Genomic DNA, 27,485 nt, shown 5'->3' with positions numbered 1-27,485 from the left:
GTTTCATAGTTGCCTTTCCCTTTCACATAATTAAGTGGAAGTGCAAAAAAAATATAGATTATGTTGATTAATCCAAGGGACATGACATGAGGAGGTCCGCATTTTTTTTCTATCTCATTAGTGGTCCTTGGCTGAGTAAAAATTGAGAACCTCTGGTGTATTGGATCATGATTATGTTATTTGATACCTTAGACACTTAACTGTTGAGCCAAGGTAGCCTTATATTGCTGTCATTTATAACTCCAGACTACACAAGACACATAAAAATGTTGTGTCCAAAGGCATTTATTAATTTTGTACTCCAAACTATCTCTGAACTATCTCTTTAACCAAATCGCACACACGTTTAGGCTCTTCTGTGTGGTCTCCTTTTGATATTCCTTTCCATTCACTGAGCCTTCCCTGAATCTGTTAATAGCCCCCTCTGTGGTGACCAGTGTTGGGAATAACGCCGTTATAAATAACGCCGTTACGTAATGGCGTTATTTTTTCACTAACGGGGTAATCTAACTAATTATTTTTTCCGCCGTTACAACGCTGTTACCGTTACTGACGGTCAAAAGCGGTGCGTTACTTACTCTGAATAAATTGAAGAAACTACCAGCCGTAGCGAGTCTACTCTGCTCTGTTTATTTGTCATCCAAGACTTGGGGTGCGTTCAGGTTCGAGAATAGCGCACGTACTTCTTATGACTCCAGGCTGTTTGTTCCTGCTCATTCAATTAGACAATGCTTTCCAAAGCTTGCTAACGTTTCTGTGTTTGCTACACCTGAATGCTAGCCTCGTTCCCATCCCCCACTGTCAGCCAGCAAGAATGCTGCTTCCAACTTGACCAGTTGTCTCAGGTTGTGAGAGTTAGATTTAATTTATTAAACTCACTTTATATTGTTTACTGCTGATTGTTATTTTATTATATTGTTTACTGTTTATTTTTGTTGCACTTCAAGTGTAGGATAAATCTGTTGCTGGTGAGGTGCAATAAATATTACAAGGTTCTATAACACAACTACCTGTCTGTTCTTCTCTATTCAACTGACTCGAATACTGCTCAGAAAATTTCAAATTCTTTGACATACAACAACTTCTTTTTAAAGTAACGGAAATAGTTACTTTCCCTGGTAACTAGTTACTTTTACTATAGAGTAATTCAGTTACTAACTCAGTTACTTTTTGGAAGAAGTAGTGAGTAACTATAACTAATTACTTTTTTAAAGTAACGTGCCCAACACTGGTGGTGACCCACCTACCACTCTGAAAACCACTGGTTTAAGCAGTTTCACCCTGGCTGTCTGAGGTAGCTTTAGCTCGTATCACCTGAACCAGTCAAAAAACAATGATAATTTTCTGTACTGAAACTGTAATATGTGCACAAGTCTGTATGAGTAAGTACATATGCCTGAACAGAGTGCCATTTTTTATTTATTTATTTATTTATTTATTTTAATTTCAACATTATTCTGAAGGTGTGTTCAGACAGAACACGAGGTGACTTTTAGAAGTGGTGCGATTGCATACATGTCGATGTTTCAATGTGAGGATTCAAATAATCACATTACACTTGCAAAACATTTCACCTGAATTAATATTTTCGTGCTTTTTATGGGTCTTTATAAACCCATTTCATTAATGTACACACATAAGAAGAAAAAAGAGACACATGCATTTGCTTTCTTGTGGAATTAATGTGTTAACAATTGGTACATTGGCTGTTTTGAGCGACTAACCCTGCAAATTTGCTTTGTGTTTTGTTTGAACACACTTTAAGAGTTGTCTTAAAGTACTGGAGTACAGGTAGATCTGGTAGGAGCTGAATACATAAACTGCATTTAAGAGACGTATCAGCCTCTTGGATAGCTTTGATCCAAAGCGGTTCCAAAAGGTTTACCAAAGAATGACAAAGTCAGATTTGTGCGGTATTTGCTAGAACGTATTCAAGAGCTCCAGTCATTATCAAGTGCTGTGACCAGCACACTCTGCCTACCAGTTCTGTCTGAGAAAGAAGGGATACGAATGATTCAAGCCCTCCCAAATTGATGCTCCCAACAGATTCTAGTAAATATTTCATTTACTTTCAGTATTTTAGTTCTTTTTGGTTGAGTCTATACATTTTTTCCAGCAGTCCCTGCTGTCTGGATCCTTGGTATCCCTGAAATATGGATGTACTAAGTCTGCAGTGAGAAACCTGCTGCTGTACTAACTTGCCTCTGTATTGACTGTTGATTTCTTTCTTGTTATCTTTTTACATGCTTTCTTTAAATCGTCCACAAACTTAACGATGATCTACTGTAATCTACTTCGCCCCGCCCCCACCCCCTTTTCTCCCCCTAACACCTACTACTTCCTGTGATTCCGTCCAATCAAAATGCACTATGAATCCTCTGTGTCCACCCATGACAACCGGCTTCTTCAATCTCTCTGGTTGTTCTTCGAACCAACCAAAAATCCAAAAATTTGCCGCTATAAACCATATGTCTGCAACATCCACATGTAGATGGTTTGTAATTTTTTGGAGATCTTATTTTACTGCATCTGTTTTAACTGCAGTGTGCATGTGTTGCTTGACCCCCATGACCCCCAACTGAGCTCTAAATTTTGTAAAAATTTTCATTTACAAGGTTACTAACCTCTCTACCAGTCACTGTTCATTTTATATATTGTACTCAGCCATAAATCTTACTCTTGCTGTACATCCTCCTCTAAGAACTAGTGTTCAAAGGATAGGACTGTATAAACTGCAATAGATTACATCTATCCACTGAGATTAGCCATTCATTGTATGCACATACAGCATATACAGCACATAGACACCCACACATATGACAGTGACTGGGAGAGTGTTTCCAGTAACGACTGAGTGAATCCAAAGCTTTGCCCCTGGCAGAGAGAGCAAGTGATGCATGTTGCCCCTCGCATGTCTTTGGCAGGAACCCTTTATTTTCACAGCACACACACACACACAGAGCAATGTCATACATTCTGTTAAGTAAATGGAACTTGCATGTGCCTGCTGCCAGTCCCTTTTGAGCATTTCAAGTCTCACTTCAATTGCACGTCAACTGCAATCTTTTGTTGTTTACTGTGGTATGTGGTTGAAGAACTCTTTTACCAATTTCACTTAAATTAAGATTGCTAAAAAAGAAAATCAATAAGCTTTCTTTTCAAAATCAATTCACAAACGCAGTTTGTGAGGCACATAATCACACCGATGCGATGCAAAATATATAAACTTAAAGAAATTCATTTAAAATACAATGACCTTAGTTGGTCCTTCAACCACCTCCTTGCTAGTATTTGGCTGTGACATCACTACAGAATGTCACATGATTTTGGCAGCCAATCCTATTGGATGATGCATCAGCTGCCATTAGCTTTCCTGGTTTGCCTTGCATTGTAATGCACATCTGCATGCTGTGAGCTTGCTTCATATTAAAATACTGCATACTTTGCCTTGAGAGAATTAGTGCATTTGGTTGTCTTTCCAAGGAAATGTCCTGACATCCCTGCACTTTAACTACTCACCATTATTACCACAATTACTACTATGTAACCCAATTGGATGAACCTAGTTAGATTTGGATGATTCCCCTTCCCCTGTGTTGTTTGTTTTTTGTCTAACTTAATGGTTATGAAAAGCTTGTTGGAGCCTTGCTGATTTGAGTTTGGTTTGCTTTGACTTGTTTGGCTCCTGATCCTTTGATTTGTATTGAGTTTGAATCTTCCTCAGTTTGAGTTTGACTGTTTTTTCTCTCATTTTTTTATGTTTTGGTTGTCTAAGGAAGATTGTTTGCACATTTTGTGATAAAACTAACAACTCTCTCCCTTTATTCCCACCCCAAATCCTTCTATCCTCCTTTCCCCACCTCTTTTACCTTTCTTTGTTCCCATTCTTTACTTTCACTCCTAATCCTTTCTACACTCCCTCCCTTGCTGTCTCTCTTTCTCTTTCTGTCTCTCTGTCTCTGCGGTTATGTTGTGGCTGTACTGTAGAATAATTTCATCAACCTAAGTTTCCTGAGGCTCTTCAGGGCAGCTCGTCTCATCAAGCTGCTGAGGCAGGGAGAAACCATCCGCATCTTGCTCTGGACCTTCGTTCAGTCCTTCAAGGTTTACACCCAATTATACAGCACAACACACAGAAATTATGTGCATTCACATTTTCAGATTGGTCACACTTTATTTCATAGTATAGTGATAAAACACAACCAGCTGTACTTTGTACAAAATCAGACAAAAGCTGGAAATGACATGTTCTTTATTAGACAGAATTAGACCCTTTATTACACCCGTATTTAGACTGTAAATAAGGACATATTACAACAGACCTGTAAACTAAAGTGAAATCCCATATCTGCTACTTCCCCTTTAAAAACAATATGTGAACCAGATCTACCAAGTAAAGGCTAAAATTATAGAGGTAGAGAAATATTTTAGCAATAGCTGACTGCACAGACTTGTAGTAATACTATATACCAGTGATTCCCAAAGTGTGGGCGGCAGCCCTCTGGTGGACCATGAAGGCCCTGCGGCTTGAGAGGTCATGAAAAACAAATAATACATTTTAAGTTCCCCATTATCATAAGATATTTATGATTAATTTAACAAAGTGTGCAGAACTAATAAGAGAAAGCCATGGGATTTGTTTATCTGATCAGGTGTTTGGATGGGCTGTGGCATTCTTCAGTGTGGGAATGCCTGCTGTAGACATATAATACTGTCTTACAAGAACATATTATAGATTATATTAATTCTTGTTAGTGTATTGTAAAATAAAGAGAGACCTTTAAATTTTATAGAAATACACTTATCAATATTGTGTGTATATACTGTATATATACATAGACAATGCCTAGTCTCATCTAACATGCACAGTGCACTCACAGCATCAAACTTAATACCAAACGATTAATGTGTTTCTCCTCAGGCACTGCCTTATGTCTGCCTCCTCATTGCCATGCTGTTCTTCATTTACGCCATCATTGGGATGCAGGTGGGTGAGAGCCTCAACCTAAAAAAAAAAAAATCACTATAGTGCTTTTGGGATGCATTAAATACATTTCATCGGATAATGATGATGAGGAGGAGGAGGACGGAGAGAAAGAGAATAAGGATGATGATAATGGTCATGAGGATTTGGTGCAAAACTGGAGGAGGAGGATGATTATAGATGTGGTGGCTTTGGCATGTTCTCAGTAAAGGTTTTAGAGTATTAAATCTGCTTTAATGATAAAGAAGGCCAAAATGGTCACTATAGTAATTATAGTCTGGTTTTCAGTGTTAACTGTGTGACTGTATTCGACAGCTGTTTGGGAATATTGCTATTGAAGAAGACGGAGAGACAGCCATCAACCAACACAACAACTTCAGGACCTTCATACAGGCTCTCATGCTTCTCTTCAGGTGCTTATGTGTGAACATGCATGTGTGTGTATGTGTGAATCTACAGCTTTTAATGGCAAATCTAAACAAACTCAAGAATTTCTGAATAACCATCTGAAACATGTTATAGTTTAAGCAGACTCTATCCTCCTGGGGCTGCATTAGAGAAGTCCTTAACGTCTTAAGTTAAGATAAGACTCTAAAATGGGATTTTTTTTCCTAATTTGGTATTACAGAAGCAAATCCTAACTAATTTTAAGAATCATATCTTATCATACTTAATCCTATCATAGCTCAGGTTTGGAAATACTAAATGAATCCAATATCATTTAACAATTTTGACTTTTTACCTAGCAACTGACACAAGTTTTCTCATATTGCAGAGCTAAACAACTCTGTAACCATTGCTTTGTTAAACATATTAAAAGATGCATTGAAATATAAACCATAAACAACAAAGCACTTAAACACTTAACTCCAAGACAGATGAGTCAGAAGTGTTGATAACATCTGTAGAAAAATCCACAGATGTTCCTTTTGGTAAATTTATAATAATGCTAACTTTGGAGAGAGTGAGCAATCTACAAGTTTGTAAGTTTCTGTAATAAGACCCTAGATCCCTCAAAAATCAAGGAAGGTTTTTGTGTGTTTCAGGAGTGCAACGGGAGAGGCGTGGCACGAGATCATGCTGGCGTGTCTGGGGGGTAAGGCGTGTGACCCCCTGTCAGGGAACACAGACCCAGAGTGTGGCAGCCAGTTCGCCTACCTCTACTTTGTCTCCTTCATCTTCTTCTGTTCATTCTTGGTAAGTACATACTACAGGATTCAAATTATATCTGACCTAGTTTAACTGATGTTACACCATAGTTGGTGACACTTCACATTAAAGTCAAAATATATGTTGCAGCTCTTAGCAACAGCTTGGAAAAAAAGTCAGGAATTCTCCAATGGACAGACAACTTAAAGGGAAAATTCACCCCCTTGCCTGTAGGGCTGTTTATCCATCTAGATTGAGTTGCTATCGTTGATATCGGCCCTAGAGATGCCTGCCTTTTCTCAAATATAATGGAACTAGATGACTTTCGGCTTGTGGTGCTCAAAGCACTAAAAAAAATGAAAAGTTTGAAAAACTCAACACGTGTCTCTTTTCAGAAATCATAACCCTGTTACTCAAGATAATCCACAGATCTTGTTGTGAGCAGTTTCATGTAGGAACTACTTTCTTCCTGCAGTAGGAACTACTTTTTTCTACTAAAAAGAAAGTAGGTCCTACATGAAACTGCTCACAACAAGGTCTGTGTGTTATCCTGAGGGACTGGGTCATGATTTCTGAAAACAGACATTGCTGTTGAGTTTTTCAAGTATATAATTTGGCACTTTGAGCACCACAAGCAAAGTGTCATCTAGTTCTGTTATATTCAAGAGACGACAGACATCTCTACAACCAATTTCACCAAATTCACTCAGCAACTCAAACCGAAAATGTAATTATTATTAAACAGATGATTTTGTGAAACCAGTTTTGAATGAGCAGAGGAGATATATTACATTTTACACTTGTGTGTTTGTCCATGCGCAGATGCTGAATCTGTTTGTGGCCGTCATCATGGACAACTTTGAGTACCTGACTAGGGATTCATCCATACTGGGACCTCACCACCTGGATGAGTATGTCAGGATATGGGCCGAGTATGATCCTGCTGCCTGGTGAGTGGTAACGTGCACGCACTCAGGTGCACGTGCACATACTAACACACAACACTAGTTTAGCAGGCTTTAGGCACATTTTTATGATTACCTAATGACAGAGTCAAAGCAAAAATTCTATCTATACACATAGCATATTTCAGGTTGTGTTTGCATTAGTAGTCCACATAAAACCATAAAGACATTAGTTAAAACCTGCATATTCCTTGTGCTGGTTTCGATATTATGCTTGTTCAAACAGAGTAAGGCCCAAGCAAAGAAATCAGTACTTCTTAACAATGCAGTTTTCTTTTGATTGTGTACAACATCAGCACCAGGTTTCAAAATTTAACACAAGTGTCATCTGGTTCATATAGCAGAATTTTCTAGCCAAAGAGCTGCAAGGGGGCTGTAACGGATCTGAGTATAACCTCATCAGGCATCTGGTTATCTCTCTCACACCGTACAACCCCTCCCTCCTCCTCCCCTTCCTCCTCTTTTCTGCTGTAAACTGTCTCGAAATACCTCCCACCCCCTTCCCAAACCTCGTCCCTCTCCTGGAATCTGCATACTGCTAAAAAAAAACAAAAACTCGTGGCAGCACCTACCCTCCAAACAAAGCTGCCCTGACCAACTCCGTAAGTCTAAATGTCTACTGTAGACATGCTACATTTCATGGTATCTGTATTCCAGTGCCTGTGTGTTGCCCTCTTGCTGTCCTGTAGACCACACATAGACTGCAGCTCTAAACAGAGAACATGAGAAAGACAAGGAAAGGAAGTAGAAATAAGAGAGTGGAAGGCATGATCTAATTTACAGAAAAGATAGCTATAGGGTTAAAATGACAGAGAGAAATTTAAATAGTTGATTGTAGATTATCAAAGGCTGAACTCTATGGTTTGCATACCTTAGAAATCAATATGCAACTTTTAGAAATGCATAAACTGTTATAAGGGTTCACAATATGCAGCAAAGTTACTGAGTGCTATCAAGATGACATGTTTTTGTTGACCAACCCAGAAGTTAGCATCACTCTGATTTCCTCAACAAAATCGTGTTGGATTTTTCCATTGGATTTTGGATTAGCGCAAAAACTAAGATCTATGGCAAACTGAACTGTTGTTCAGCAAGATAATCTTTACAATTGAATTGAAATGAATTCAAATTATTTTTATTGTGTAAATTTGATCGCCAAAGGTAAAAAGCTAATGTTAGGCTATAAATGAACTAAAACATGTTCACATGACTTCACATTACAACTGCTAATAGGGCTTTTCCATTGGCACTTTTGGTCGAATTGAGTCAAACCTTGCCTCAGTGATTTCCATTACCACTTTTAACGCACAAAGCTGTGCCAAGTCGCGCCCGAGATGGACCTGTTTCGGAGTGGGGCTAAAGCACGCCTGACCCGCCTCTGAGCGGCCTGCTGTGACGTCTCCTCCACCGTGGCCAAACTGTGACACACTCTCAAGCGGGTAGCCCTGTTGTAATGACGCTAATCCCTGGCATTTCAGACTCACTTGCCAAGTCAAAGCGAATCAAGCGAAGCCAGCACACACGTATGGAAAAGAGCTATAAGTGACCAGTGTTGGGTATGATGAGTGTTAACGCCACTGACATCCTCTGTAGTCTTATTTAGCCACTTGTCAGCACCTTTTTTAGGGCACATAATAGCATTAAAATTGATGAGTAGAGTATTTACTGATGCATTTTGTGATGTAGAACAAAATGTGAAACCTTGAAAAAAAAAGTAAAAAAAAGATTTCAAGAGAAGGAAAGTAGAAATGCTAATATGCTAACTAATTTATGGGTTTTCGGTAAGGCAAGTAAAAACAAGGGAGGGACAATATATCACTATAGAACATTCTATGCTGCAGACTTGTGTCCGTAAGTGTCAGTTTTACTGAAACTTATGGGAAATGCACTGTCAGTCATGCTATTTGAAGACCAATAGCAAATAAACAAATGTGCACATCTGGACAAACTCAGTCAATATGTTACTCTATTAAGTGTGTTCTTTCATTTATTCCATTGTTTTTCAGAGGCACATCAAAGATCATACAACCTAAATATGTTGGGTTTTAGTGTGCTCCTCCTTTAGGCTTTAACCTTACTAACACAAAGTTGTTGCAGGAACATAGTTGCCATGTAATATTTATGACATGCAACATTGCTGGAATGTCACATTTAATGCTACCAAGCGTTGTCGCTAGCCCTTTATTTTAAACGTTGCCTGAATATTGTTTCATTTCCACCACCACCGCCACTTTTCATCTCATGCAACATCCCAAGTAAGACAGGTTTGTTGCTGGAATATTGCTGTAAGGTAATATTTTAAGTAGTGTTGCAGTCACATTGCTGCAATGTAGCGTTTTCAGTATAATGTTGCAGTCATGTTGCTGCAACGTGACATTTTTAGAGTAATATTACAGTCATGACACTGCAGTGTAGTGTTTTATTAAGAATAATGTCATGTTGCAGCCAAGTAACATTGTGTTGAAGTCACGTTGCCACAATTCAATGTTGCAGTCAAGTCGCTGCAATGTAACGTTTTAAGTTTAATGTTGCAGTCATTACACTACATTGTAAATGAATGAACGTCACAATCATAACGTACACACATACTGTGTTTGTAGGGAGTGGAGCTTGCTTCAAAGTCAGGCACTGAGCAGAGCGTAGAACGTTCTACAGTGATGTAATGTCCCTTCCTTCTTTTTTAGTGTCCTTGGTTTTAGGGCTCATTCCTGCCCTACTCTATTGCTGCATATTGTGAGAAAATCCCCTCTCTTCAAACCAAACATGCTATTTTCAACCCCGCCACGCTGACTACGACATGGACACCACTGCACAGGAAACAGAAGACAGGGAACTGACACCGAACACATATTTAAGAGGGAGGGGATCTCCACACCACGAGCAGCTATTAAGCATTTAGCTGTTTACCAAGCACATGCTTTTCTACTCAATTCCTTAATTACACACATCCAGTTAGGGGTTGGACTGGAGAGAGGAAGGAAAGGACTGTCAAACTAAGGAAGAGGAGTAAGAGAAAGAAAAAGGAGTGTGTGTATAGGTGCATTCAGGTGTAGCTCTGTCTAGTGTTATTTACAGTAAACATGTTGTAAAGTATTTTCAGATACTGTGTACTTGTCAATCTTGTGCTCTTCCTCCCAATGTTCTCTCTTCTTTCTGGATGTGTGTGTGTGCGTGTGTTTTTCCTGTGTGTACGTGTGTGTTTCTTAACTCCCCTGTATTCTTCTTGCAGCGGGCGCATTCATTATAAGGACATGTACAGTTTATTACGAGTTATCGACCCGCCTCTCGGCTTAGGCAAGAAATGCCCCCATAGGGTGGCCTGCAAGGTTTGACTTCCATTCAAACAAAATCTCTCAACCACACTTGCTAGCCACAGCATCCAGGAATGGAGTGAATGCCGCTTTATATATTATTTTTTTTCTTTTTCATTTCAATTTTACAACTTCTTTTCCACCATTATCGACTTGCATTCTGAACTGCTGAGAGAATGTGCGGGACAATGCAGACACCCAGAGAAGCATGTGAAATGCACTAAGTGAAATGGAAAAAAAAAAATCCACATCAAGAAGTTTTGACACATTGTAAAATAAATCTTTTTTTTTTTTCTTTTCTGAATATTCTTTTCTTTTGCTTGCTGTGGAGCCATGGCTATAATGTAGCAAGCTACGGTTGCCCACTGTAGTGTTGCATTGTTCTTGGTTTTTGGGGGTTGGGGGAAAGACAGAAACTGCATTGACACCCCTTCCTCTTCCTCCCCTCTCTCCTCGTCTGAGCAGGAGCAGCTTGGTGCCTGCTGTCAAGCTCTGCCCTGCTCCTCTTTGCAATCACACACACACAAACACACACACACACACACACAAATATATAGGCCTATACCAATGTTTTGCTTGCACAGACTTGACCCTTCCTAAGTCCCACCCCTTTTTGCTCTGTGCCCCAATCACAGTTGAGGAAACTTTGCCCTTTTCCTGTAAAACTGACATATAGGGTCACATCTTAATTTAGCTAATGTTCGTAAAACGCCAGCTGACTATCTAGCTATTATTAGCAAAATGCTAGCTAACTAGTGAGCCAATGATTGATGTAAATTGCTAGCATTTTGCTAACATCAGCTAACTTATCACTATATGTGTCCCCCCCATGACACATTACTTTGAAAACCATGCCGATCAGGGTTGGAAACTATACTGCTACTGCAACTCTATAACATATCCAAGTACAATAAACAGAAAAGGAGAAAGTTGACCAAAGGTATCAAGGTTGTTCAACTGTCATTGGAGCACAGAGCGAGAAGGGGTGGGACTTAGGAGAGGTGACACTTTTGTGATACTACAAAAGAACATTAATTTCTCAACTTCCAGTCCTAATCTTCCTCCTGTTGTCTCCCTTCCCTCTGTCATTTACTCCCTGTCTTTTTTGACATGACAAACTGTTAGAGAGTACTGTAGCTCACAGAGAAGCCACACGGCCACAGTCTCTCCAAATCAGCCCAATAACCTTGTCTTTCTGTTGTTTTGTTCTTTTGCTTTGTTTTGGTCTTCTTTTACTGTCTTTCTCCTCTTTTCTCTCTCAATCTGACACTTTGATCCTCTTCTTTCTTTTCAACTCTGTCCTCTAATCAATCTCTCTCTCACTGCACCTTTTTTTTTCTCCCACTTCCTCCCCACTTCTCGCTCTCTCTCTTTCATTGTCTCCACCTCTCTCCTTCTTTGTGCTTTTGTTAACGGGGTGGTGGCACAGTGGCAGGATCAGTTGCAGGGAAATGTATGACATGCTGAGGCACATGTGTCCTCCACTAGGCCTCGGGAAGAGGTGTCCAGCACGGGTGGCCTACAAGGTCAGAAAGGACCCCATCGTCACGCGAGTCTCCTATACGTGTCTGGGTTTTTTTCTTTTTTTTTTTTTTTGGCAGGGAGGGGGAGGTCCAGGAGGGAGGGGCCAGGGATTGAAGCGCTCAACGTGGTGTAAACTTTAGTGTCGTCGTTCCTTTGGTTCTGTTTCTGTTTCTTTTTTCGTGGAAAGTGGGGGTGGGCTGGTCGGTGTTGTGGCGTTGTGTGGTGGTGTGGGATTGGTGGGTTGTGGTAGAAAGACAATTAGGATGAAGAGTTAGGCAGGGTGGGTGGGGGGATGTATCCACAGGAGGGGACGAAAAGAGGGACCTTCTCAGCTCGTTTGCACCGCATACGAAACACAAGCTCGCTTACACAAACATGCAAAAGCCACATGATGTCACGTTACTCTTCAAGTAAATTGATGGTGTATGCATGAATGCAGTTATTTCTATCAATTCATTAGACCAGTGGTTCTCAACCTGTGGGTCGGGAGGGGGTCGTACGCTAACTTCTCAGGGTCGCCAGATTATTGTGTAGAACCAAATAAAATAACATACTGTGGCAAGCAATACAGTATGAGAGCTGAGGAAGCAGCTCTCAGTGACATTAGCCCCTTAAAGAAAAATCCACAAAATCCAGCCACCTGACAAGTAGTTAAGACAATAAATCAGCACAAAAAAACAAAACAAAAACAACAACAAAAAAAGTTTGTAACATAAAATATCAAACTCAGTCCAACACTAGGAATTATGGGAAATGAGGCTATATTAACTGTACATGTAGGGGAAAGTTTGCTGATATCATACTAAACTTTATTTCACTAAAATTCAACTAGAATCCTTTTTTTTAATCAGTTGCTTCCCTAATTATTGTTAATGATTGATAATAACTGTTGGTTGGGATGGGGCATGCCAGAAAAAGTTTGGGAACCACTGGTTAGGCAACTCTCCGACAGACAAGGGTCAGGATGGGAGGTCACGATCACCAACCTGATTATTCTGGGGCATCGCGACTTGAAAAGGTTGAGAACCACGGCATTAGACAGGCATTTCTTCCATGCAAACACTGCTAAACACACACACTCTGACACAGAAACATGCGTGTGCAGCAGGGCTTGGAAGGTCCGCTAGACTTACGTCCTCTGACTCGTTCCGTCCTGTGGATGGGGCAGACACACACACACATACACGAACACTCAACGGAATTAAGTCATATCAACCCTACACGTAGATATGATCTGTTATTGGTAATGGTAGAGAGAGCAGAAGGGCTTGTGTCAGTGATATGTTTTCCTCAGAGACCCTTTGGTTGCCATACAGAAGCAGTTCTGTTTTTTCCGTTACCCTTCATGTAGCAGCTCCAAGCCCCCAAGCAGCCCTTTTCTATCTGCAAGTCCAATCTTCTCTTTGTCCTTTGGTTCTGTCGTCAATGCAGTTCTATTCTGTTTCCAGCCCCCCTCATCTCTGCATATTGCTCCCCTCCCCACACATACACGCTCCCTCACCTGCCTTCTGCATGGCCGATAACCACCACCACCTACCCCATGCGCAGACCCCCCGTCTGTCATGTAATCGGCACAGACACGATCGATCTTACACAAATTGTTATCAGAATAGAAATGTGCAGAATGATAACAACAAATTTGCTCCTTTAACACCTCTTGTGATCAACGTGACAGTCTCATGAAACATCATTGGCGGATCACTGTGAGCCTCAGGGGGCAGCCGGCCAAACAGCCTGTAGGCACAGGAGATCAACCCCATTGCTAACCATCAGCTTCATCCAACTCCCTTCTCCTTCTCCAGCAGACCTGTGGTCAAATAGTATGGGCTCTTTACAGCTCCGTATGAACAGGACTTAAATATGAGAGCAATTTATAATGTGTCAAAGATGTTGGCACTCAAGAACGGTGTACCAAACGAACTTTTCATATATCGGCAATATTTGTTCTACAAAGAAATCTCTGTGTCTATTTGCACCCAGGTGAAAATAGGCATGTGGCATTTGGCTATTCACACCCACCCTTGATTCTGCTATAAACAACAACAAATTCTTTGTAAGTAAAGAGATGTGGCATATGAATGCATTAGGAACAGTGGAGTTGAGTCTAGTGTAAAATTAAGTCAGTGTTCATTTTCATTTTAAGACTTAGTTGACTTATTATTAGTATTTTATTTTTATTTTCAGTTCTAGGTTAGGTTTAGTCAACAAAATCACTTGGTGGGTGTGGGAACAGTTCGCCTCTGCTATGTGGGTGCAAATAGCATTCTTAGCTTCAGACACCAGGATGCTTGTCTCTGCCATGCCAGGCTATATACACATGGATGTAAATAGCCACATTGTTCTGTCCTGGGTGCAAATAGCCACACTGGCTATTTCACCCTGGGTGCAAATAGCATCTGCCAAAAAAACTGCTAAAGTGTATTATTTGACCCAGGTTTTTGCCCCTCTTGCTCTGTCTCTTTCTCAACAAGTCATATTTTTATTTTTAACTCCAACTTTACATTAGATGCTTTCTTTCTCTCATCATCCTTTTGGTTTTACCCTCGAACATTTTTTTCCTAAAAGCCTCCTCCCTGAACTAAAATCTAGATCCTCGATTCCCCCAGCCGAATAACCTGACATGCTTAACATTCATGGTTTTGGCAAATCTTCCTGGCATCTCAATCTGCCCCTTGATAATTTGCTGGAACAGTTTTCCAGGAGGTCGCCATCTCTGTGTTTATACCTCCCCTAACACTTTCCCCAAAGCGTCTTGCCAATGAGAGAAATCCAAACCTTCCCTCTGACCTTCCAACCAGTCCACAGAACAATGACCCACCTAGCTCCACTGCTTTTAACCTTCGATCTTCTCTTTCCTGAAGAGAGACAGCAGAGCCTTCAGGCAGGACCGCTTTCTTACAGACACAGCCAACTAAGTGTGGTGATGTTTCTTTCCTTTTTTTTCCGTAGCATTGTTTGCTCTTCTGTTTGTCTATTTTTGGTCACTTTTTCTCTACTCGCAACCTATTAACCTATTGATTTATATTTTTCTATCATCTCCTCCCCTTAAGCTTTTCCTTTTAACTCTTATTATATCTTTTTTTTTTGGCAGAAGAATTCTTTTTCACCACAGTCATTTAGCATCTTAGCACCAAAACAACAATTCCATGGTGGCCATGTTTTTGTTTCTTCTTGTATCTTTTTCCACAGAATGCTGCTCTCTCTCACCTATTAACCCTCTAAGTCTGTGCCCATTTTTCACACATTAGGCATCAGATAATTAGCGATAGAGCTACTTGCTCTATCCATTCAACTGAGCCCCATTGTCTACAAATTTTCTTATTCCGTCCAATAATCAGCCACGTTAAAACAACTCACAAACTCATTTTAATGTCGCCAACAGAGGATGCTTTCTGTGTAAGGCTGCGCAGCTGCTTGTCCTGTGAGGCATATTGCGTGTGCATCGCATGCCGCATGGGGGTGGGATGTGCAAGAAGGGTTTGGGGGGGGAATAGAGATTAGAATAAAAGTTTTGATGGATGGATTAAGGGAGAGGCATTTAATCAGGATGTGGGGAGGGGGCATGATATGCTGCATGTCTGGGTTGTCGCCGTCTTCTGTCACCAAACACACACGAACGTCACTCTGTCATCTGTGAGTTGGTGTGTGTCTGTGTATCGTCTGTTTCTATTATGAACCAACAAGACCTATAAAGGATCAAACCAATAAACGAAAACCAAAGCGTTCCCCTTCCTCAGATTGGTCCCTTGGTTGTTTTTAGTTTATTGGTTTATCATCTGGTCTCTGTTGTTTTCACTGTGAACCTCCAAACCCCTAGGGGGAGCTCTGGATAATAGTAGCTGCTGCTCAGCCTGTCCTCCTGTTTCATCAGTGAAGGCTAAGAATTGCCAGTTTAACTAACCTGTGAGGACTTTAAGATGTCAACAAACATATGTAGGTAACCTTACAGTTGTGAAATAAATAAATACATAAGTTTAGGAATTGAATCTGAAAGAAATGCATACCTGCCAACACTAAGTTTCAGGTAGGGGGTTGGGTGGGTTGGGGTATCCACAGTCCACAGTTGCTTTAGCTATATGCAATGCTTCCATTCATGAAATCCCTGCAGCACATGAAGGCAGCAGGATATGCTTATAAATCCACAGCCTCTGAGAAGTGCCGCCCCAGAGCACAGTGTTGATATGCACAGACGCTCACTATGTTTACCTTCATTAAATCGCCCAAAAAACAACACCAGACTGATACGTTGTGATTATACAAACCTTTACACACATCAGACTGGTCGGTTACTCAATGTTCTGCTTTTTTATGAGGGAGACGTCCGGTTACTGGGGCTCATCTCTTTTACAAGTTTCTTTTTATCCATGAAACACATCCAGAGGTGGAAAGTCACCCAGTACAAATACTTGAACTTTATACTTTTACTCCCTGCACTGTAACAAAAATTTCTGAATGTTCTGCTCCTTACATTTTCAAATCAGGCTTATTACTTTAGTTTTAATGCATTAGAGGGTATTTATGGATTATTTGTGCATCAGTAGATAGGACAATGACACATAAAAAAATGATTCCTTGCTATATCATCAGTGCATATCACACATGACATACGTAACACGACAAAAACTGAAAAACACCTAGCAACACGAAAACAACAAATAAGACATAACAAGATGAAAACCATGTAACATGAAGAAAACAACTTAATCAGCCAAAAACCACATAAGATGAAAATAACGGCTGAGCTGAGCTGAGCTGAGCCGTTGGCTGAGCTGCTGGTATCATGTTTAACGATGACTGGTGCAGCCATTCAGAGGTGTGCATCAAGGCGCACAGTCTGCGCAAGAGACCTACCACCTCATACTTGGCATTTATTATTTTCAACTGAGGCTGCGAGATATTGAACTGAAGGTGCAATGCCTGCTTTGGCACCCTGAACCAGGCCTGTGTCAGACAAACATACAAAACTTATAGATCTGTTTATGGCAATTATTCATAATAAAGTTTAAGGGTCATGCAAATTAGGGGATTTTCCAGGAGAAACAGCAAAATGTGAGGGTGTCAGGACATGGCAGGAAAATACAGGAGAAACCCAGGAAAAACGGGAGTGTTGGCAGGTATGAAAATGTCTTTATTTAGTACATTTGCACTCACAGGTTCTTTCATATCACAAAATAGATCAAAATCCTTGAAAGCATGTGAATTTTAATCTGAAATGCCTAATTGGACACTGTAGCTGAGTCTGAGCCATTTGTTACAGGCAGACAAACAGAGTCAGAATCTGCTACAGATGCTATGCACAGCTCCTTCGACCTACCCAGAACCCTTCCTTTTCCTTGCTCCCCCTCCCCTTCCTGCCACCAACTCGATACCCCGCCCCTCTTGTAACCTGGAGGTTCCACATACATGCCCCTTCACTTACTTCCCAGTTTTCTCACTGCTCACCCTAATTGGCTCTTCCACAGAGACTCCTCCGTATGGACCTGCCCGTGGCCGACGACAACACGGTCCACTTCAACTCCACTCTCATGGCCTTGATCCGCACAGCACTGGACATCAAGATCGCCAAGGGTACGGAAGGTTTGGAATCCCTCCTACTTCCCTTGATCTGATTTTCATGATTTTCCCTTAGTGCAGTGCTGTCTACTATTTCTGTGCTGAACCCAGAAACCTCCAGTCTCCCTAATGCTTCTCCTACTGTAGCTTAAGTACAATGTGCTTTCTGAGGCAGTAGATCCATAGCGTGTGTGTGTAGCGTGTGAGGCTGGAGGTTGAGATCCTGTGGAATCGAGGTTCTGTCACTTCAGCTTAAAAACTGAATTGCCTGTGTACAGTTCTCCATGCAGTTATGATTTGATCGCAGCTGTTACGATCACAGCCTCACTGATAGGATGACTTTCTTCTGTTTGTCTTCTTGTGTGTATGTTCTCTTAAACATTTTTTAATTCATCTGAATGGGTGTGCTTTGTGTGTCCTTGTGTGTGTATGACTAAACTTTTTTATGTGCATTTCTGCACATGCATGTTGATGTGTCTGAATTTATGTGCGTCCGTTTACTTGGATATGGATGTCTGTGTATCTATACGTGTGTGCATGTGCCTGTATGTGTGTGCGTGCGTTGAATCTGCGTAGGTGGTATTGACAAGCACCAGATGGACGCAGAGCTGAGGAAGGAGATGATGGCGATCTGGCCCAATCTCTCCCAGAAGACTCTGGACTTGCTGGTGACACCGCACAAGTGTAAGTTGCAGAGTATGGGTGCATGCGCAGCAGTGTGGCGTGGATGCAGCCACCATGCGCCGCCCAGTGCTCCAACGCTGTTTCTCTTCACGCCACCTGAGGACCGCTTCTTTCAGCCAGTCTCTCTCACTGCTGCACCCTCTGATACAGCTGGCACCTTACCCCTGCACATCCACACTCACATACCTCATACCTAACTCCTAACCCTCTATGAAGACATAGTACTGACAAAACTGCATGGTAGATGCAAAACAACTACAGACACACACAAAACTAAAGGGCTGCCCCCTGATTCGAATGTCAGTCAGAGACCCTTTCATCCGACTGAGATTCTTCCAATCGAGCAGTCGTTCGTTTTTTTTTTTGTTGTTGTTGTTGTTGTTATGTGTGCATTACAATAACACAATAAAACAGATAGAAGCTTGAAAATGTACAGGGATGCAATTTAAATAAGGAATAAGGGCAATCGTAAATATATTTTTATATTAGCTGGCACACTTATTAAAAACAATCTTTGTGACAGCATGTGCAGGTGGTGAACTGAAAAAAGAAGGTGATTAACCAGCTTCAGCTTTTGTATTTTGCTGTCATTGTACATAGAGCAATGCAACAGCATGACAGGCTATAAACTTTACAATTGGAGTCTCTAGATCATTACAAAACTAAATGTGATGGTAGTCGAGAAAAGTGATAGAAACTGAGTGCAGGTGATGCGCTGTCCATTTCACTACAGCGCACCACAGAGCGCGCGGGGCAGATGACGCTTGCTTCTTTGCTTGTGCTTGTTTTTGCCACTGACAGCCACATATTGTTATTAAACGTGGAATGGAGCGCTACAGTGAGAGACCTTCTCTTAAAGAGTAAAATGCATTTTGTTTAAACAGAAACAGCAGTTTTACTGCTTAATTATCATAATCAGCTTCAAGCTAGGAAAATAAAACATCTTGGTTCATCTTTCCACTGTTCCAATAATCACCAACTGGTTGAAATAAACCTTTAATTCATGGCATGAAGGAGCATGCAGCGTGTAGGACAGGTGATGCTGGACAGCAGTTGCAGCACTTGCTGCAGCTGAGGGAGAGATGCTCTGTGATGTGCTTGGATTTTATAACTGAACTATAGGAGTATGCACACTTTTAGTTTCTCTGACTGTGTGAAAATCTGATGTTTTTTTTTACATGACAAAAACAGGTGCTAAAATGTGAGCCGTACTAGTAAAACACACTCCTGTAGGCTGACGTAGGAGTTTAATGTGGTCTAATCTAGAGCGAAATCTGATTTGAAGGAAAATTTTTAGTCGGGGACAGCCCTACAAAACTTGGTCTTTTCTTTCAGCTACAGAAAGTACACTCACCTTTATAGACCCACCACCGCCTGTCCCAGGTCCCAGCACTTCTCCCCACCTGTCTGTGCCTGATATCAGAGGGTGCCTTACTATAGATCAACTCTCTATAGACGTCTTTTCACTCCAGTGGCAGTGAGCTGCACGCACTAGATGGCTGGCTGTCCTTGATATAAAAATATTAATCTTTAGAGTTAATGCACTGACAATCAATGCACAGGTGCTAACGCACTAGTTGCATAATACAACAGCTGCTTAAGTTTGTGCAATGCATGTGATTTACTATCAAAGTATCTATGAGCTGAGGAAATGTGTAATGTATTAAGCATTAAATTTGCAACCAAGTCAAAAGATGTCATTAACAATATCAATCAGATATTGCATATTTTTTATTTTGTTTTACTTCATTAAATTTGTGCTGATCTTGGGATCACACATTTGCAGATTCTTGGAATGACTGAATTTTGTTTGATTTTATCACAATGAGACGATTTTACCTGTGACAGATATAAATGGTTTACACAGTTAAACTAAAGTAAGATATAGTTTTTAAAAAAAAATCAATCTGTCTGTGAAAAGACTTTTTGCTCAGTGTTCATGTGTATGTTAAAGTCTAAGTGTCTCTCTGTTTTGTGTGCATGCCTCACCCCTTTCTACCATTCCTCGCGCTCAGGGTCCATTCCAAAAGGTCTAATCTTCCAGGGTAACTTGTCATTCTCTCAGCAGCGACAGACCTGACGGTGGGGAAAATCTACGCTGCCATGATGATCATGGAGTACTACCGGCAAAGCAAGATCAAGCGCTCGCAGGCCCTTCGTGATGAGCAGGTACTGGTGTCTGAAGGAGAGAAACACTCTGCTCTACCTGCATCCGACCCTTTTAAAGTCAAAGGCAGACTGACGCACTGAAATCAAAGGCTGCAGGGCTGTGGTCTCTTACATACATGCCTGGGCTGTGACAACCTCAGTCCACATCCAGGGAGGAGTCCTCATTCAGTCACCTAAAAGGGGGTTAACACAATAACTTAAAAATCTAATGAAATCTCATATCTCCTGTATGCAACGCTCCTTTTCCAACAGCAAACAGTGCTGCCATCTGCTGGGCAAAGGTTGGTAGTTCTTACTTTGACGTGAAGGCTGGGCTGCACCAACAAGGAGGCATTTTTAAACTTGATTAAATCATGGTTTAACTTTAATCATGTTGCACCAAACCTTTACACTAGCTTAAATTTAAGAAAAAATAATTTTAAACCTCTGTTTAACCCTCAGATTTGTTTTTTACCTCCTCTGAATTGAGAATAAATTTAAAGGTGTTGCACCAGAACTTTGAATTCCAATTTAAAATGTGATCCAGTATTAATTTTAAACCTATAGCTGCCTGTTTTCAGATGGATTAAAGAAAGTTAAGGGATAGACTCAGCCTAACTGAGTTTTATGTCTGTTCTTTCTGTGTTTCTCAAACAATTGAAATTATCTCTGCTGAGTCATCATTAGAAGGATAACTAGGCTGATTAACTTTTTAACTAGCTAGTAAACAATGTAACATTTTGTTTACTTTTTAGCCAGCTAGCAAACAATGCAACATTAAGAAACACAAAGCAGTTAAAAGTTAATGGTTCCCCCCTTCTCTACTTACTAGGTTACTGACAATGCTCAAATTTACTTTTCATTTATTCAGTTATATATTTTAATTTAAGTAAACAAGTATCTCCATAGTTATTAAACTGAATTTGGTTTATGGTTTATAGCACTAAACTTGGATTTACTAAACTGATATTAGTTTTTAATTGCGCATCAGAGTTCTACTTAATTTTAAACCTTGTTCTGATGAACTGATTAAAACTAATCTCAGATTAAATGAATCTTTGTTGGTGCAATTGTATCAGTGGCATTTAGTAGACAGTTTATATCAAAGTGTTGCTGTTATTTAGCTGTTTGCATGACAGAGGCTGCAGGGTTTGGTTGTCACAGCCCCTGAGGTGCCCATGTCTCAGCATCATGGGAGCCCTCATAATGGCTCCTTTTGCTGAGCTCGATTCTTTCCCGTGTCGACTGCTTGTTGAGATACTGAACCTTCTCACTCCCTACCGCCCATGCTTGTAACCTCGGACTGTTAGATTTGCATTATGATACTGCTGCACCCTACCCTTCTGTCAGCATGCTGTCCCTCATTAGAGGAGAGAAGTCTTTCAATGACAGAGCTGGCAACCATCCACATTAATTTTGCTGTATTTCATCTGGGTGATTGAGATCATTAGATGGTATCAGTACAGAAATTTAATGGTCCTTAACAGGTTTATGCAGCCAGCTTGGACCACATATATTTGGAGAGCTGCACGTGTCTGAGGACACTCAGTCAACCTGATTTTTATTGCACGTGTTAAATGTGTCAAACATCAGCAAGCCTCCATCATGCTCTTTATGCTTTCCCATGCACCACTGGCAGGGAAACCACACACAATTCTTGAGGCTCAACTTCTTTCGCTGCTCTTTCCTTCAACACATACCGTAAATCATATCCTCTCCCTAGTCCAACTACCAGACTGCAAACTGCTACCTGTAATGATCCAAAAAATGTCATTAGTGCAGATACTGTCGCACAAAAATGAGAAAGTGTTTAAGATGGGCATGGCAGTTTATTTCTGCCATTGTTGGGAAAAAGTTACTTAATAACCTTTAAGCACCAAGCGATCTAAAAACCTGTTCAGACCTGGTATTAACATGTGTCCTGAGTCATCCAATCAGACGTGGAGGTATGTGAGCTCATACCTGACATTACAATGCATGGATGAAAAGTAAAAGCGCATCATTGAGCCTCATCTCATCTGCTCTTCACAGCAATACAATGTTTTTACATGGAAAGAAACACCTTAATTTGTTGCATTTATTGCCAAATTTACAAGACAGTACAACGGATTAAAAATTTGCCATAATCATTTAACTTCCTTGCTCTGTATGCAAAACTACTAACTTAATATATAACATTTGCCAAATTAAACAATTGTCTTGGACACGTTTCACAGCTTTTAAAGTTTCTCCTCACTCAAAAACTCTCAAAATTGTACTTTTTTTTAAATATTGCGGTTACTAGTGTGTTCACAAACATCTGCTGCTTATGCTGGTGGGTAAACATGTCATTTATCATACAGTGAACCACCTTGTGTATTTTTAGGGTGTCAGTTGAGTAGGTGGTCCTCTGATGTTGCTCAGATCACATTCATGTACACACTGCTAAAAGAATGCAGTCACATGCGGCCCAGACCACCTCTGAACGTGGCCTGATTGAATCTCAAATGTGTTCACACCTGTACTTACAGCTGTCCACATGTGATCAGATCACCTGGGGTGGATGTCAATACCATGTCTGAACAGGACTTAAGAGAAAAATAAAATTTTGCGCCTCCTCTTGGCTCCATTTTTAGGCTTTAGAAAATCTAGCACATGACTTTAGTCTTTGGCCAGTCACAGGTTGGTAAAATAGTTGACTGTTGCTTCCCAAAATGTCAGAGTTTGACGACATAGATGGGAGGTTTGCTACAATTTGGAATTGAACAGAGGGAGAGGGAACTACTCTTTTTTGAAAATCTCAAACTTGGCATTAAATAACAAGTTAATGATTACTATGAAATGATGAAAGCCGCTTATTATGTATTACTGTTGAAATGCCTGAAGTAGATGACTAATAAATGAGTGGCAGTGAATGTAGCATTTATCCCATCATACATTTCACCTGCTGTATGTTCCCCTCCACAGGATTGTTGCAGTGTTTATGCTTCAGTGCCATGATGTCCTCCATCCCTCCTTTGAACGAGGCCATTCTTTAATCGCTCCCCTCTTTATCAGTTCCACTTGAAACATGTCATTTTTTACCTTTTGGAAATACATTTTATTCAGGTATTTCTATCAGTTTTACAGTATTTAGATCCATTATCGGATAACAACTACAGGACTGCCCCCTGCAAGTGGAAAATTTGAATCATCAGTTGGAGGCCCGTCAGTCGACTGAGATTCTTCCGGTTGAGCAGCTGTTTTTTTTTTTTTTCTTTGTCAGTCAGTGTGCATAACAATAACAGGGTATAGTGGGTAGAAGTTTACAAAATACACAGGGATAACATCTGATTGAGGAATTATAAAGAGGAATCATGAATGTATTTTTATATTAGCTGGTGCACTTATTAAAAAAAATATATGCGCTGGTTGTTAGCTGATTAGAGAAGGTGAAATGAGTGGTTAAAAACATGTTTCAGCTATTATATATCAGTGTACACAGGGTTATGCAACAGCATGACAGGCTGTACTTTACAACTTTACAAGCGGAATCTCAAAATCATCACAAATGACAAAAACAACAGTGATGGAAGCAGAGAAGAGTAAGAAAAGGAATGCAGGTGATGCACCACTTCATCCCAGCGCACCACAAAGCGTGCAGGGCAGGTGTCGCCTGCTTGTTTGCTTGTTTTTGCCACCAACAGACTCAGATTGTTATTCTAACAACATGACAACATTTTGGAAAGGATACAGTGAGAGACCCTCTTATAAAGAATAAAGATATGTTTTGAAGCAACTGTTTTATTGCTCTCAGCAGCTAATCAGACTCCCTTTGCAAAACTGTAATTTTACCATTTTAATTAGCTTCAGTCAAACTCATCAGAAACAATAAAACTCACTAAACGTGTCTTGGCTTGTCTTTCCACTGTTCCAACAACTCTGGTTTGGCTGAAATAAACCCTTCATTGGTAGGTGATGCAGGGGAGTGGCTGCAGCTCTGTGGTGCACTGATTTTATAACTGAAATATAGCAGGATCCAGAATTTTACTTCCTCTAACTGTGTGAAAATGTTATATTTTCATATCACAGATTATGAAGAAGGCATTAAAATGAGAGTTTTAGTGGTAAAACATACATATGTAGGCTGATAGGGGAATTTAGCGTGATGCACTGAACTTTTAAAAAAAGAATTTGTGGATATTTGTATTGTACGTTCAAATCTGATTCGACTGAAAAAAATCTTAGTCAGAGACAGACCTAGACTACTTACTATCATATGAAACCCAGAATGAGTATTGATCATTCTCTTTGATCCTACCTTGAGCTCCAGACGGTGTGGGAGAATCTCACTTCCTTACTGGACCTTATAAAGCACTCTAATGGTTAGAGTTCTGGACCTGGACGCCTCAAGGTTGCCAGAATCCCTGAATGCACTTGAGTCCACCCATTTCTTTCTCCTGCTAGTTGCTGGGCATCAGTTGCTCAAGAGTCCCCTCATTTATTCCTCTTCCATTACCTCTTTTGCCTTGCCTCGCTTCAGCCGACAGCCCCCCTCTCTACATGCCCCCCTGTTCCTGCTCTGCCCCTTTTCCCTCCATTTCCCTGTCAGTCTGCCTGATAGCTGGCGACGGCCATGTTGTATATCTCACACAGAATCGAACGCCATTACTGTTTGAGCGCGTGGAGCCACCTTCCCCCGCCCAGGATGGGGGTCCGGGACTTAACAACGCCCTCCCTCCACCTGAGACCACCGAGACTGTCAACAGCCTGTGAGTTGGATGCTGTTTGGACTTTGCAGGAAGTGGTTTGTTAAAAGCAGACCGTGCATCTGTGTGCAGGTTGACTTTGTGTGTGTGTGTCTTAGGCCGGTGGAGGGAGGGGTCCCGGAGAGCCATTCATGGGTGACGGCTCGCGCTCAGGAAATGTCCCAGAAGGTTGGCAGCTGGAGTCCTGAGGGACACCCTGAGGATGGCTTGGGAAGCATGACCAACTCTCAGGTAGAAAGCTCATGCACACACACACTCAGGACCACACACCTAACAGCACACACACACTCACATACAAATAAAATACATCTTTGTCACACACCAAGTTTGTGTGAACAAACACTGGATCCATTCAGCTATTGTTTTTACTCTCATGTCATTTCTACCAAGTGAGTGCCCAAGGAACCATTGAAGACACATAAAATGAACTATGATCTTCATGCAGTTACAGATAAAAACTCCCATCTTCATTGAAAGCAGTGTCCCCCTTATTCATGACATCTAAAGGCATAAGGACAGCAAATTTGTGTTCCCGCTCATTGCAACAGAGGTTAAAGTAGAAACACAGCAACCTATTATTGATCGGGGCTTCTTGTTTCATGTTTTGAACTCCATTCCAGTCCAATCTAGATGCCTTTTTGATTCCTAAGGGGCATTATCAATTGGTGCAGACCAGTGTTGAGCAACACATGCAAGTTTGGTCCGTTTTCAAGATGGAAGATACATGGTGGCCTGGTCACAAAGTTTCAAATTACAGCTAAACAGTACAAGAAAATGTCTTTCCTAAAACATTTGTGGTGAGATACAGGCCATGGTGCACTCTTAGAAATAAAGGTGATAACTAGAACCATAAAGGGGTATTTGGATTGTAGGAGACCCTTTTGGTTCCTGGTCAGACCTTTTATAAAGGTTTCTCTTTGGATACCTTTCAGAGAGTTCTACCTAGAACTCAACATAAAGGGTCACACAAAACCCCCTATGAGAAGTTGTATAGAGAAATGTAATTGTAATGATTCCAAACAGAACCCTCAAGGACAAGAACAAGAACCCACCCAGGGGTTCTACCAAGAACCCTTTTATATTCCAAGGGTTTTATCTGGAACCCACCGAGGGGGTTTTAACGAGGACCTTATATTACAATACAAATAACTCTTGACGAAGGAGTTCTCCAAGGATTTCTACAAACCTTGATGGGCCCTTTCATCAAAAACAAGTTTGTTGCAACCAGATGGTTCTGCATAGAACTTCAACCCTTCAGAACTTTTTTGGAACCCTTACTTCGAAAAGCGTGTCATAGAATTTTGGTTGCACTTGAAGCATGTGACTTTACAAACACCTCTGTCAGCCATCATATCAAACCCGCCCCTTATTAAACACAAAACGGTCGCGATTGGCCTCAAAGAGATCCATGGCAGGTGGGAATCTGGGATGGTAGCCAGGCGTATCTGCCAGAGCAAATGAAACACGAGCTTGCAGATTCATCTGGTTCCCAGGTTCCAATCAAAAAGTAAAGTGCAGTGAAAATAACAGAAGTACTACAACAAATACTACATGTACCATATAATCTGAAGCCACCTTGCACAAATGTTTAGAGCTCATAGTGTCCCAGCTTTACTGCCTTGTTGCCTTTATTATTTCTACCCAGTAGGTCCTCTACATTTTCTGCAATCCCTCTTCCCTCGATTCTTCAGTTAGCATTGACATGTTGTGTTAACCTTTCTTTGAAAAGTTCCATCTCTCAAACCTGTCTCTACCCACATTTTTTTTTTTTTTACCTTACTGAATTTTTCCTTCACCGTACGTTTCTACATTTCATTCAGAGTCTATCTTGCCTCTGTCTTCAGAGTGGTTCATGTCTCTGTCATCATGCTGTTAAACCTCTCTGCTTGTAGACCTCTTGGAGGGCCTGACAGGTCTCCGCATCAGTCAGCCCTGTAACAAAGCCGCTTCTCCACATCAATCAGCAGAGGTCCGGAGAAGTTTAATCTCAATAGTTGGATAGAAGAGAGTGGCTGTCAGATTCATTCAAACTAGTTTGAATGATAACTTATAGTTGGCCAGATAGGAGACAAATCAAATTATACAGCAAACACAAGAGCAGGTGATATTAGGAAAACAAAGTGCCTTCACAGGAAAAACACCATCCAAACACTTAAAATGTATGTAATGAGATGAGTCAGTGAGCAACAAGCGCATGCTACAAGTGTTTTAGCATTTATCTAGTGTTGCATTATAAAGACTTTATTATACTATTTAATTTCTTTATCTGGTGATTTAGTTTTTGACATCTAATTAATTTAAAGAGGTCTATGTGCACCAGCATGGCAGCTATTTGGTTATGAAACAAAACTACTCAGTTAGGTTATGAAACAAAACTACTTGGTTATATTTAGGGAAAGATCATGGTTTGTCTCTGCCGTGCAGGTGTAGGTAGCCTCAT

General features: G+C 40.7%; 1 protein-coding gene across 14 annotated transcripts in view; it reads left to right on the top strand.

Moving 5' to 3' along the window:
- cacna1aa (calcium channel, voltage-dependent, P/Q type, alpha 1A subunit, a) overlaps positions 1–27,485 on the top strand; it is a 138,040-nt gene that overhangs the window by 94,825 nt on the left and 15,730 nt on the right. For 7 of the 14 annotated variants that reach the window (XM_084743617.1, XM_084743614.1, XM_084743610.1 and 4 more), the window contains 11 exons: positions 3,988–4,104; positions 4,922–4,987; positions 5,300–5,397; positions 6,031–6,181; positions 6,956–7,083; positions 10,328–10,424; positions 17,396–17,510; positions 18,063–18,170; positions 20,236–20,339; positions 24,933–25,048; positions 25,144–25,276. In XM_084743617.1, coding sequence (XP_084599743.1) covers positions 3,988–4,104; positions 4,922–4,987; positions 5,300–5,397; positions 6,031–6,181; positions 6,956–7,083; positions 10,328–10,424; positions 17,396–17,510; positions 18,063–18,170; positions 20,236–20,339; positions 24,933–25,048; positions 25,144–25,276 — 1,233 coding nt within the window. Of the gene's footprint in view, positions 1–3,987; positions 4,105–4,921; positions 4,988–5,299; positions 5,398–6,030; positions 6,182–6,955; positions 7,084–10,327; positions 10,425–11,838; positions 11,936–17,395; positions 17,511–18,062; positions 18,171–20,235; positions 20,340–24,932; positions 25,049–25,143; positions 25,277–27,485 lie in introns of all 14 variants that reach the window. The other 7 variants (XM_084743613.1, XM_084743606.1, XM_084743609.1 and 4 more) reach the window with 6 other exon arrangements.

The sequence above is a fragment of the Lutjanus erythropterus genome, chromosome 19 (genome assembly GCF_056507025.1).
Source record: "Lutjanus erythropterus isolate fLutEry1 chromosome 19, fLutEry1.hap2, whole genome shotgun sequence".
Lineage (NCBI taxonomy): Eukaryota > Metazoa > Chordata > Actinopteri > Lutjaniformes > Lutjanidae > Lutjanus > Lutjanus erythropterus.
The sequence above is the reverse complement of the archived record's forward strand: the minus strand, read 5'-3'. Positions and strand labels throughout refer to the sequence as shown.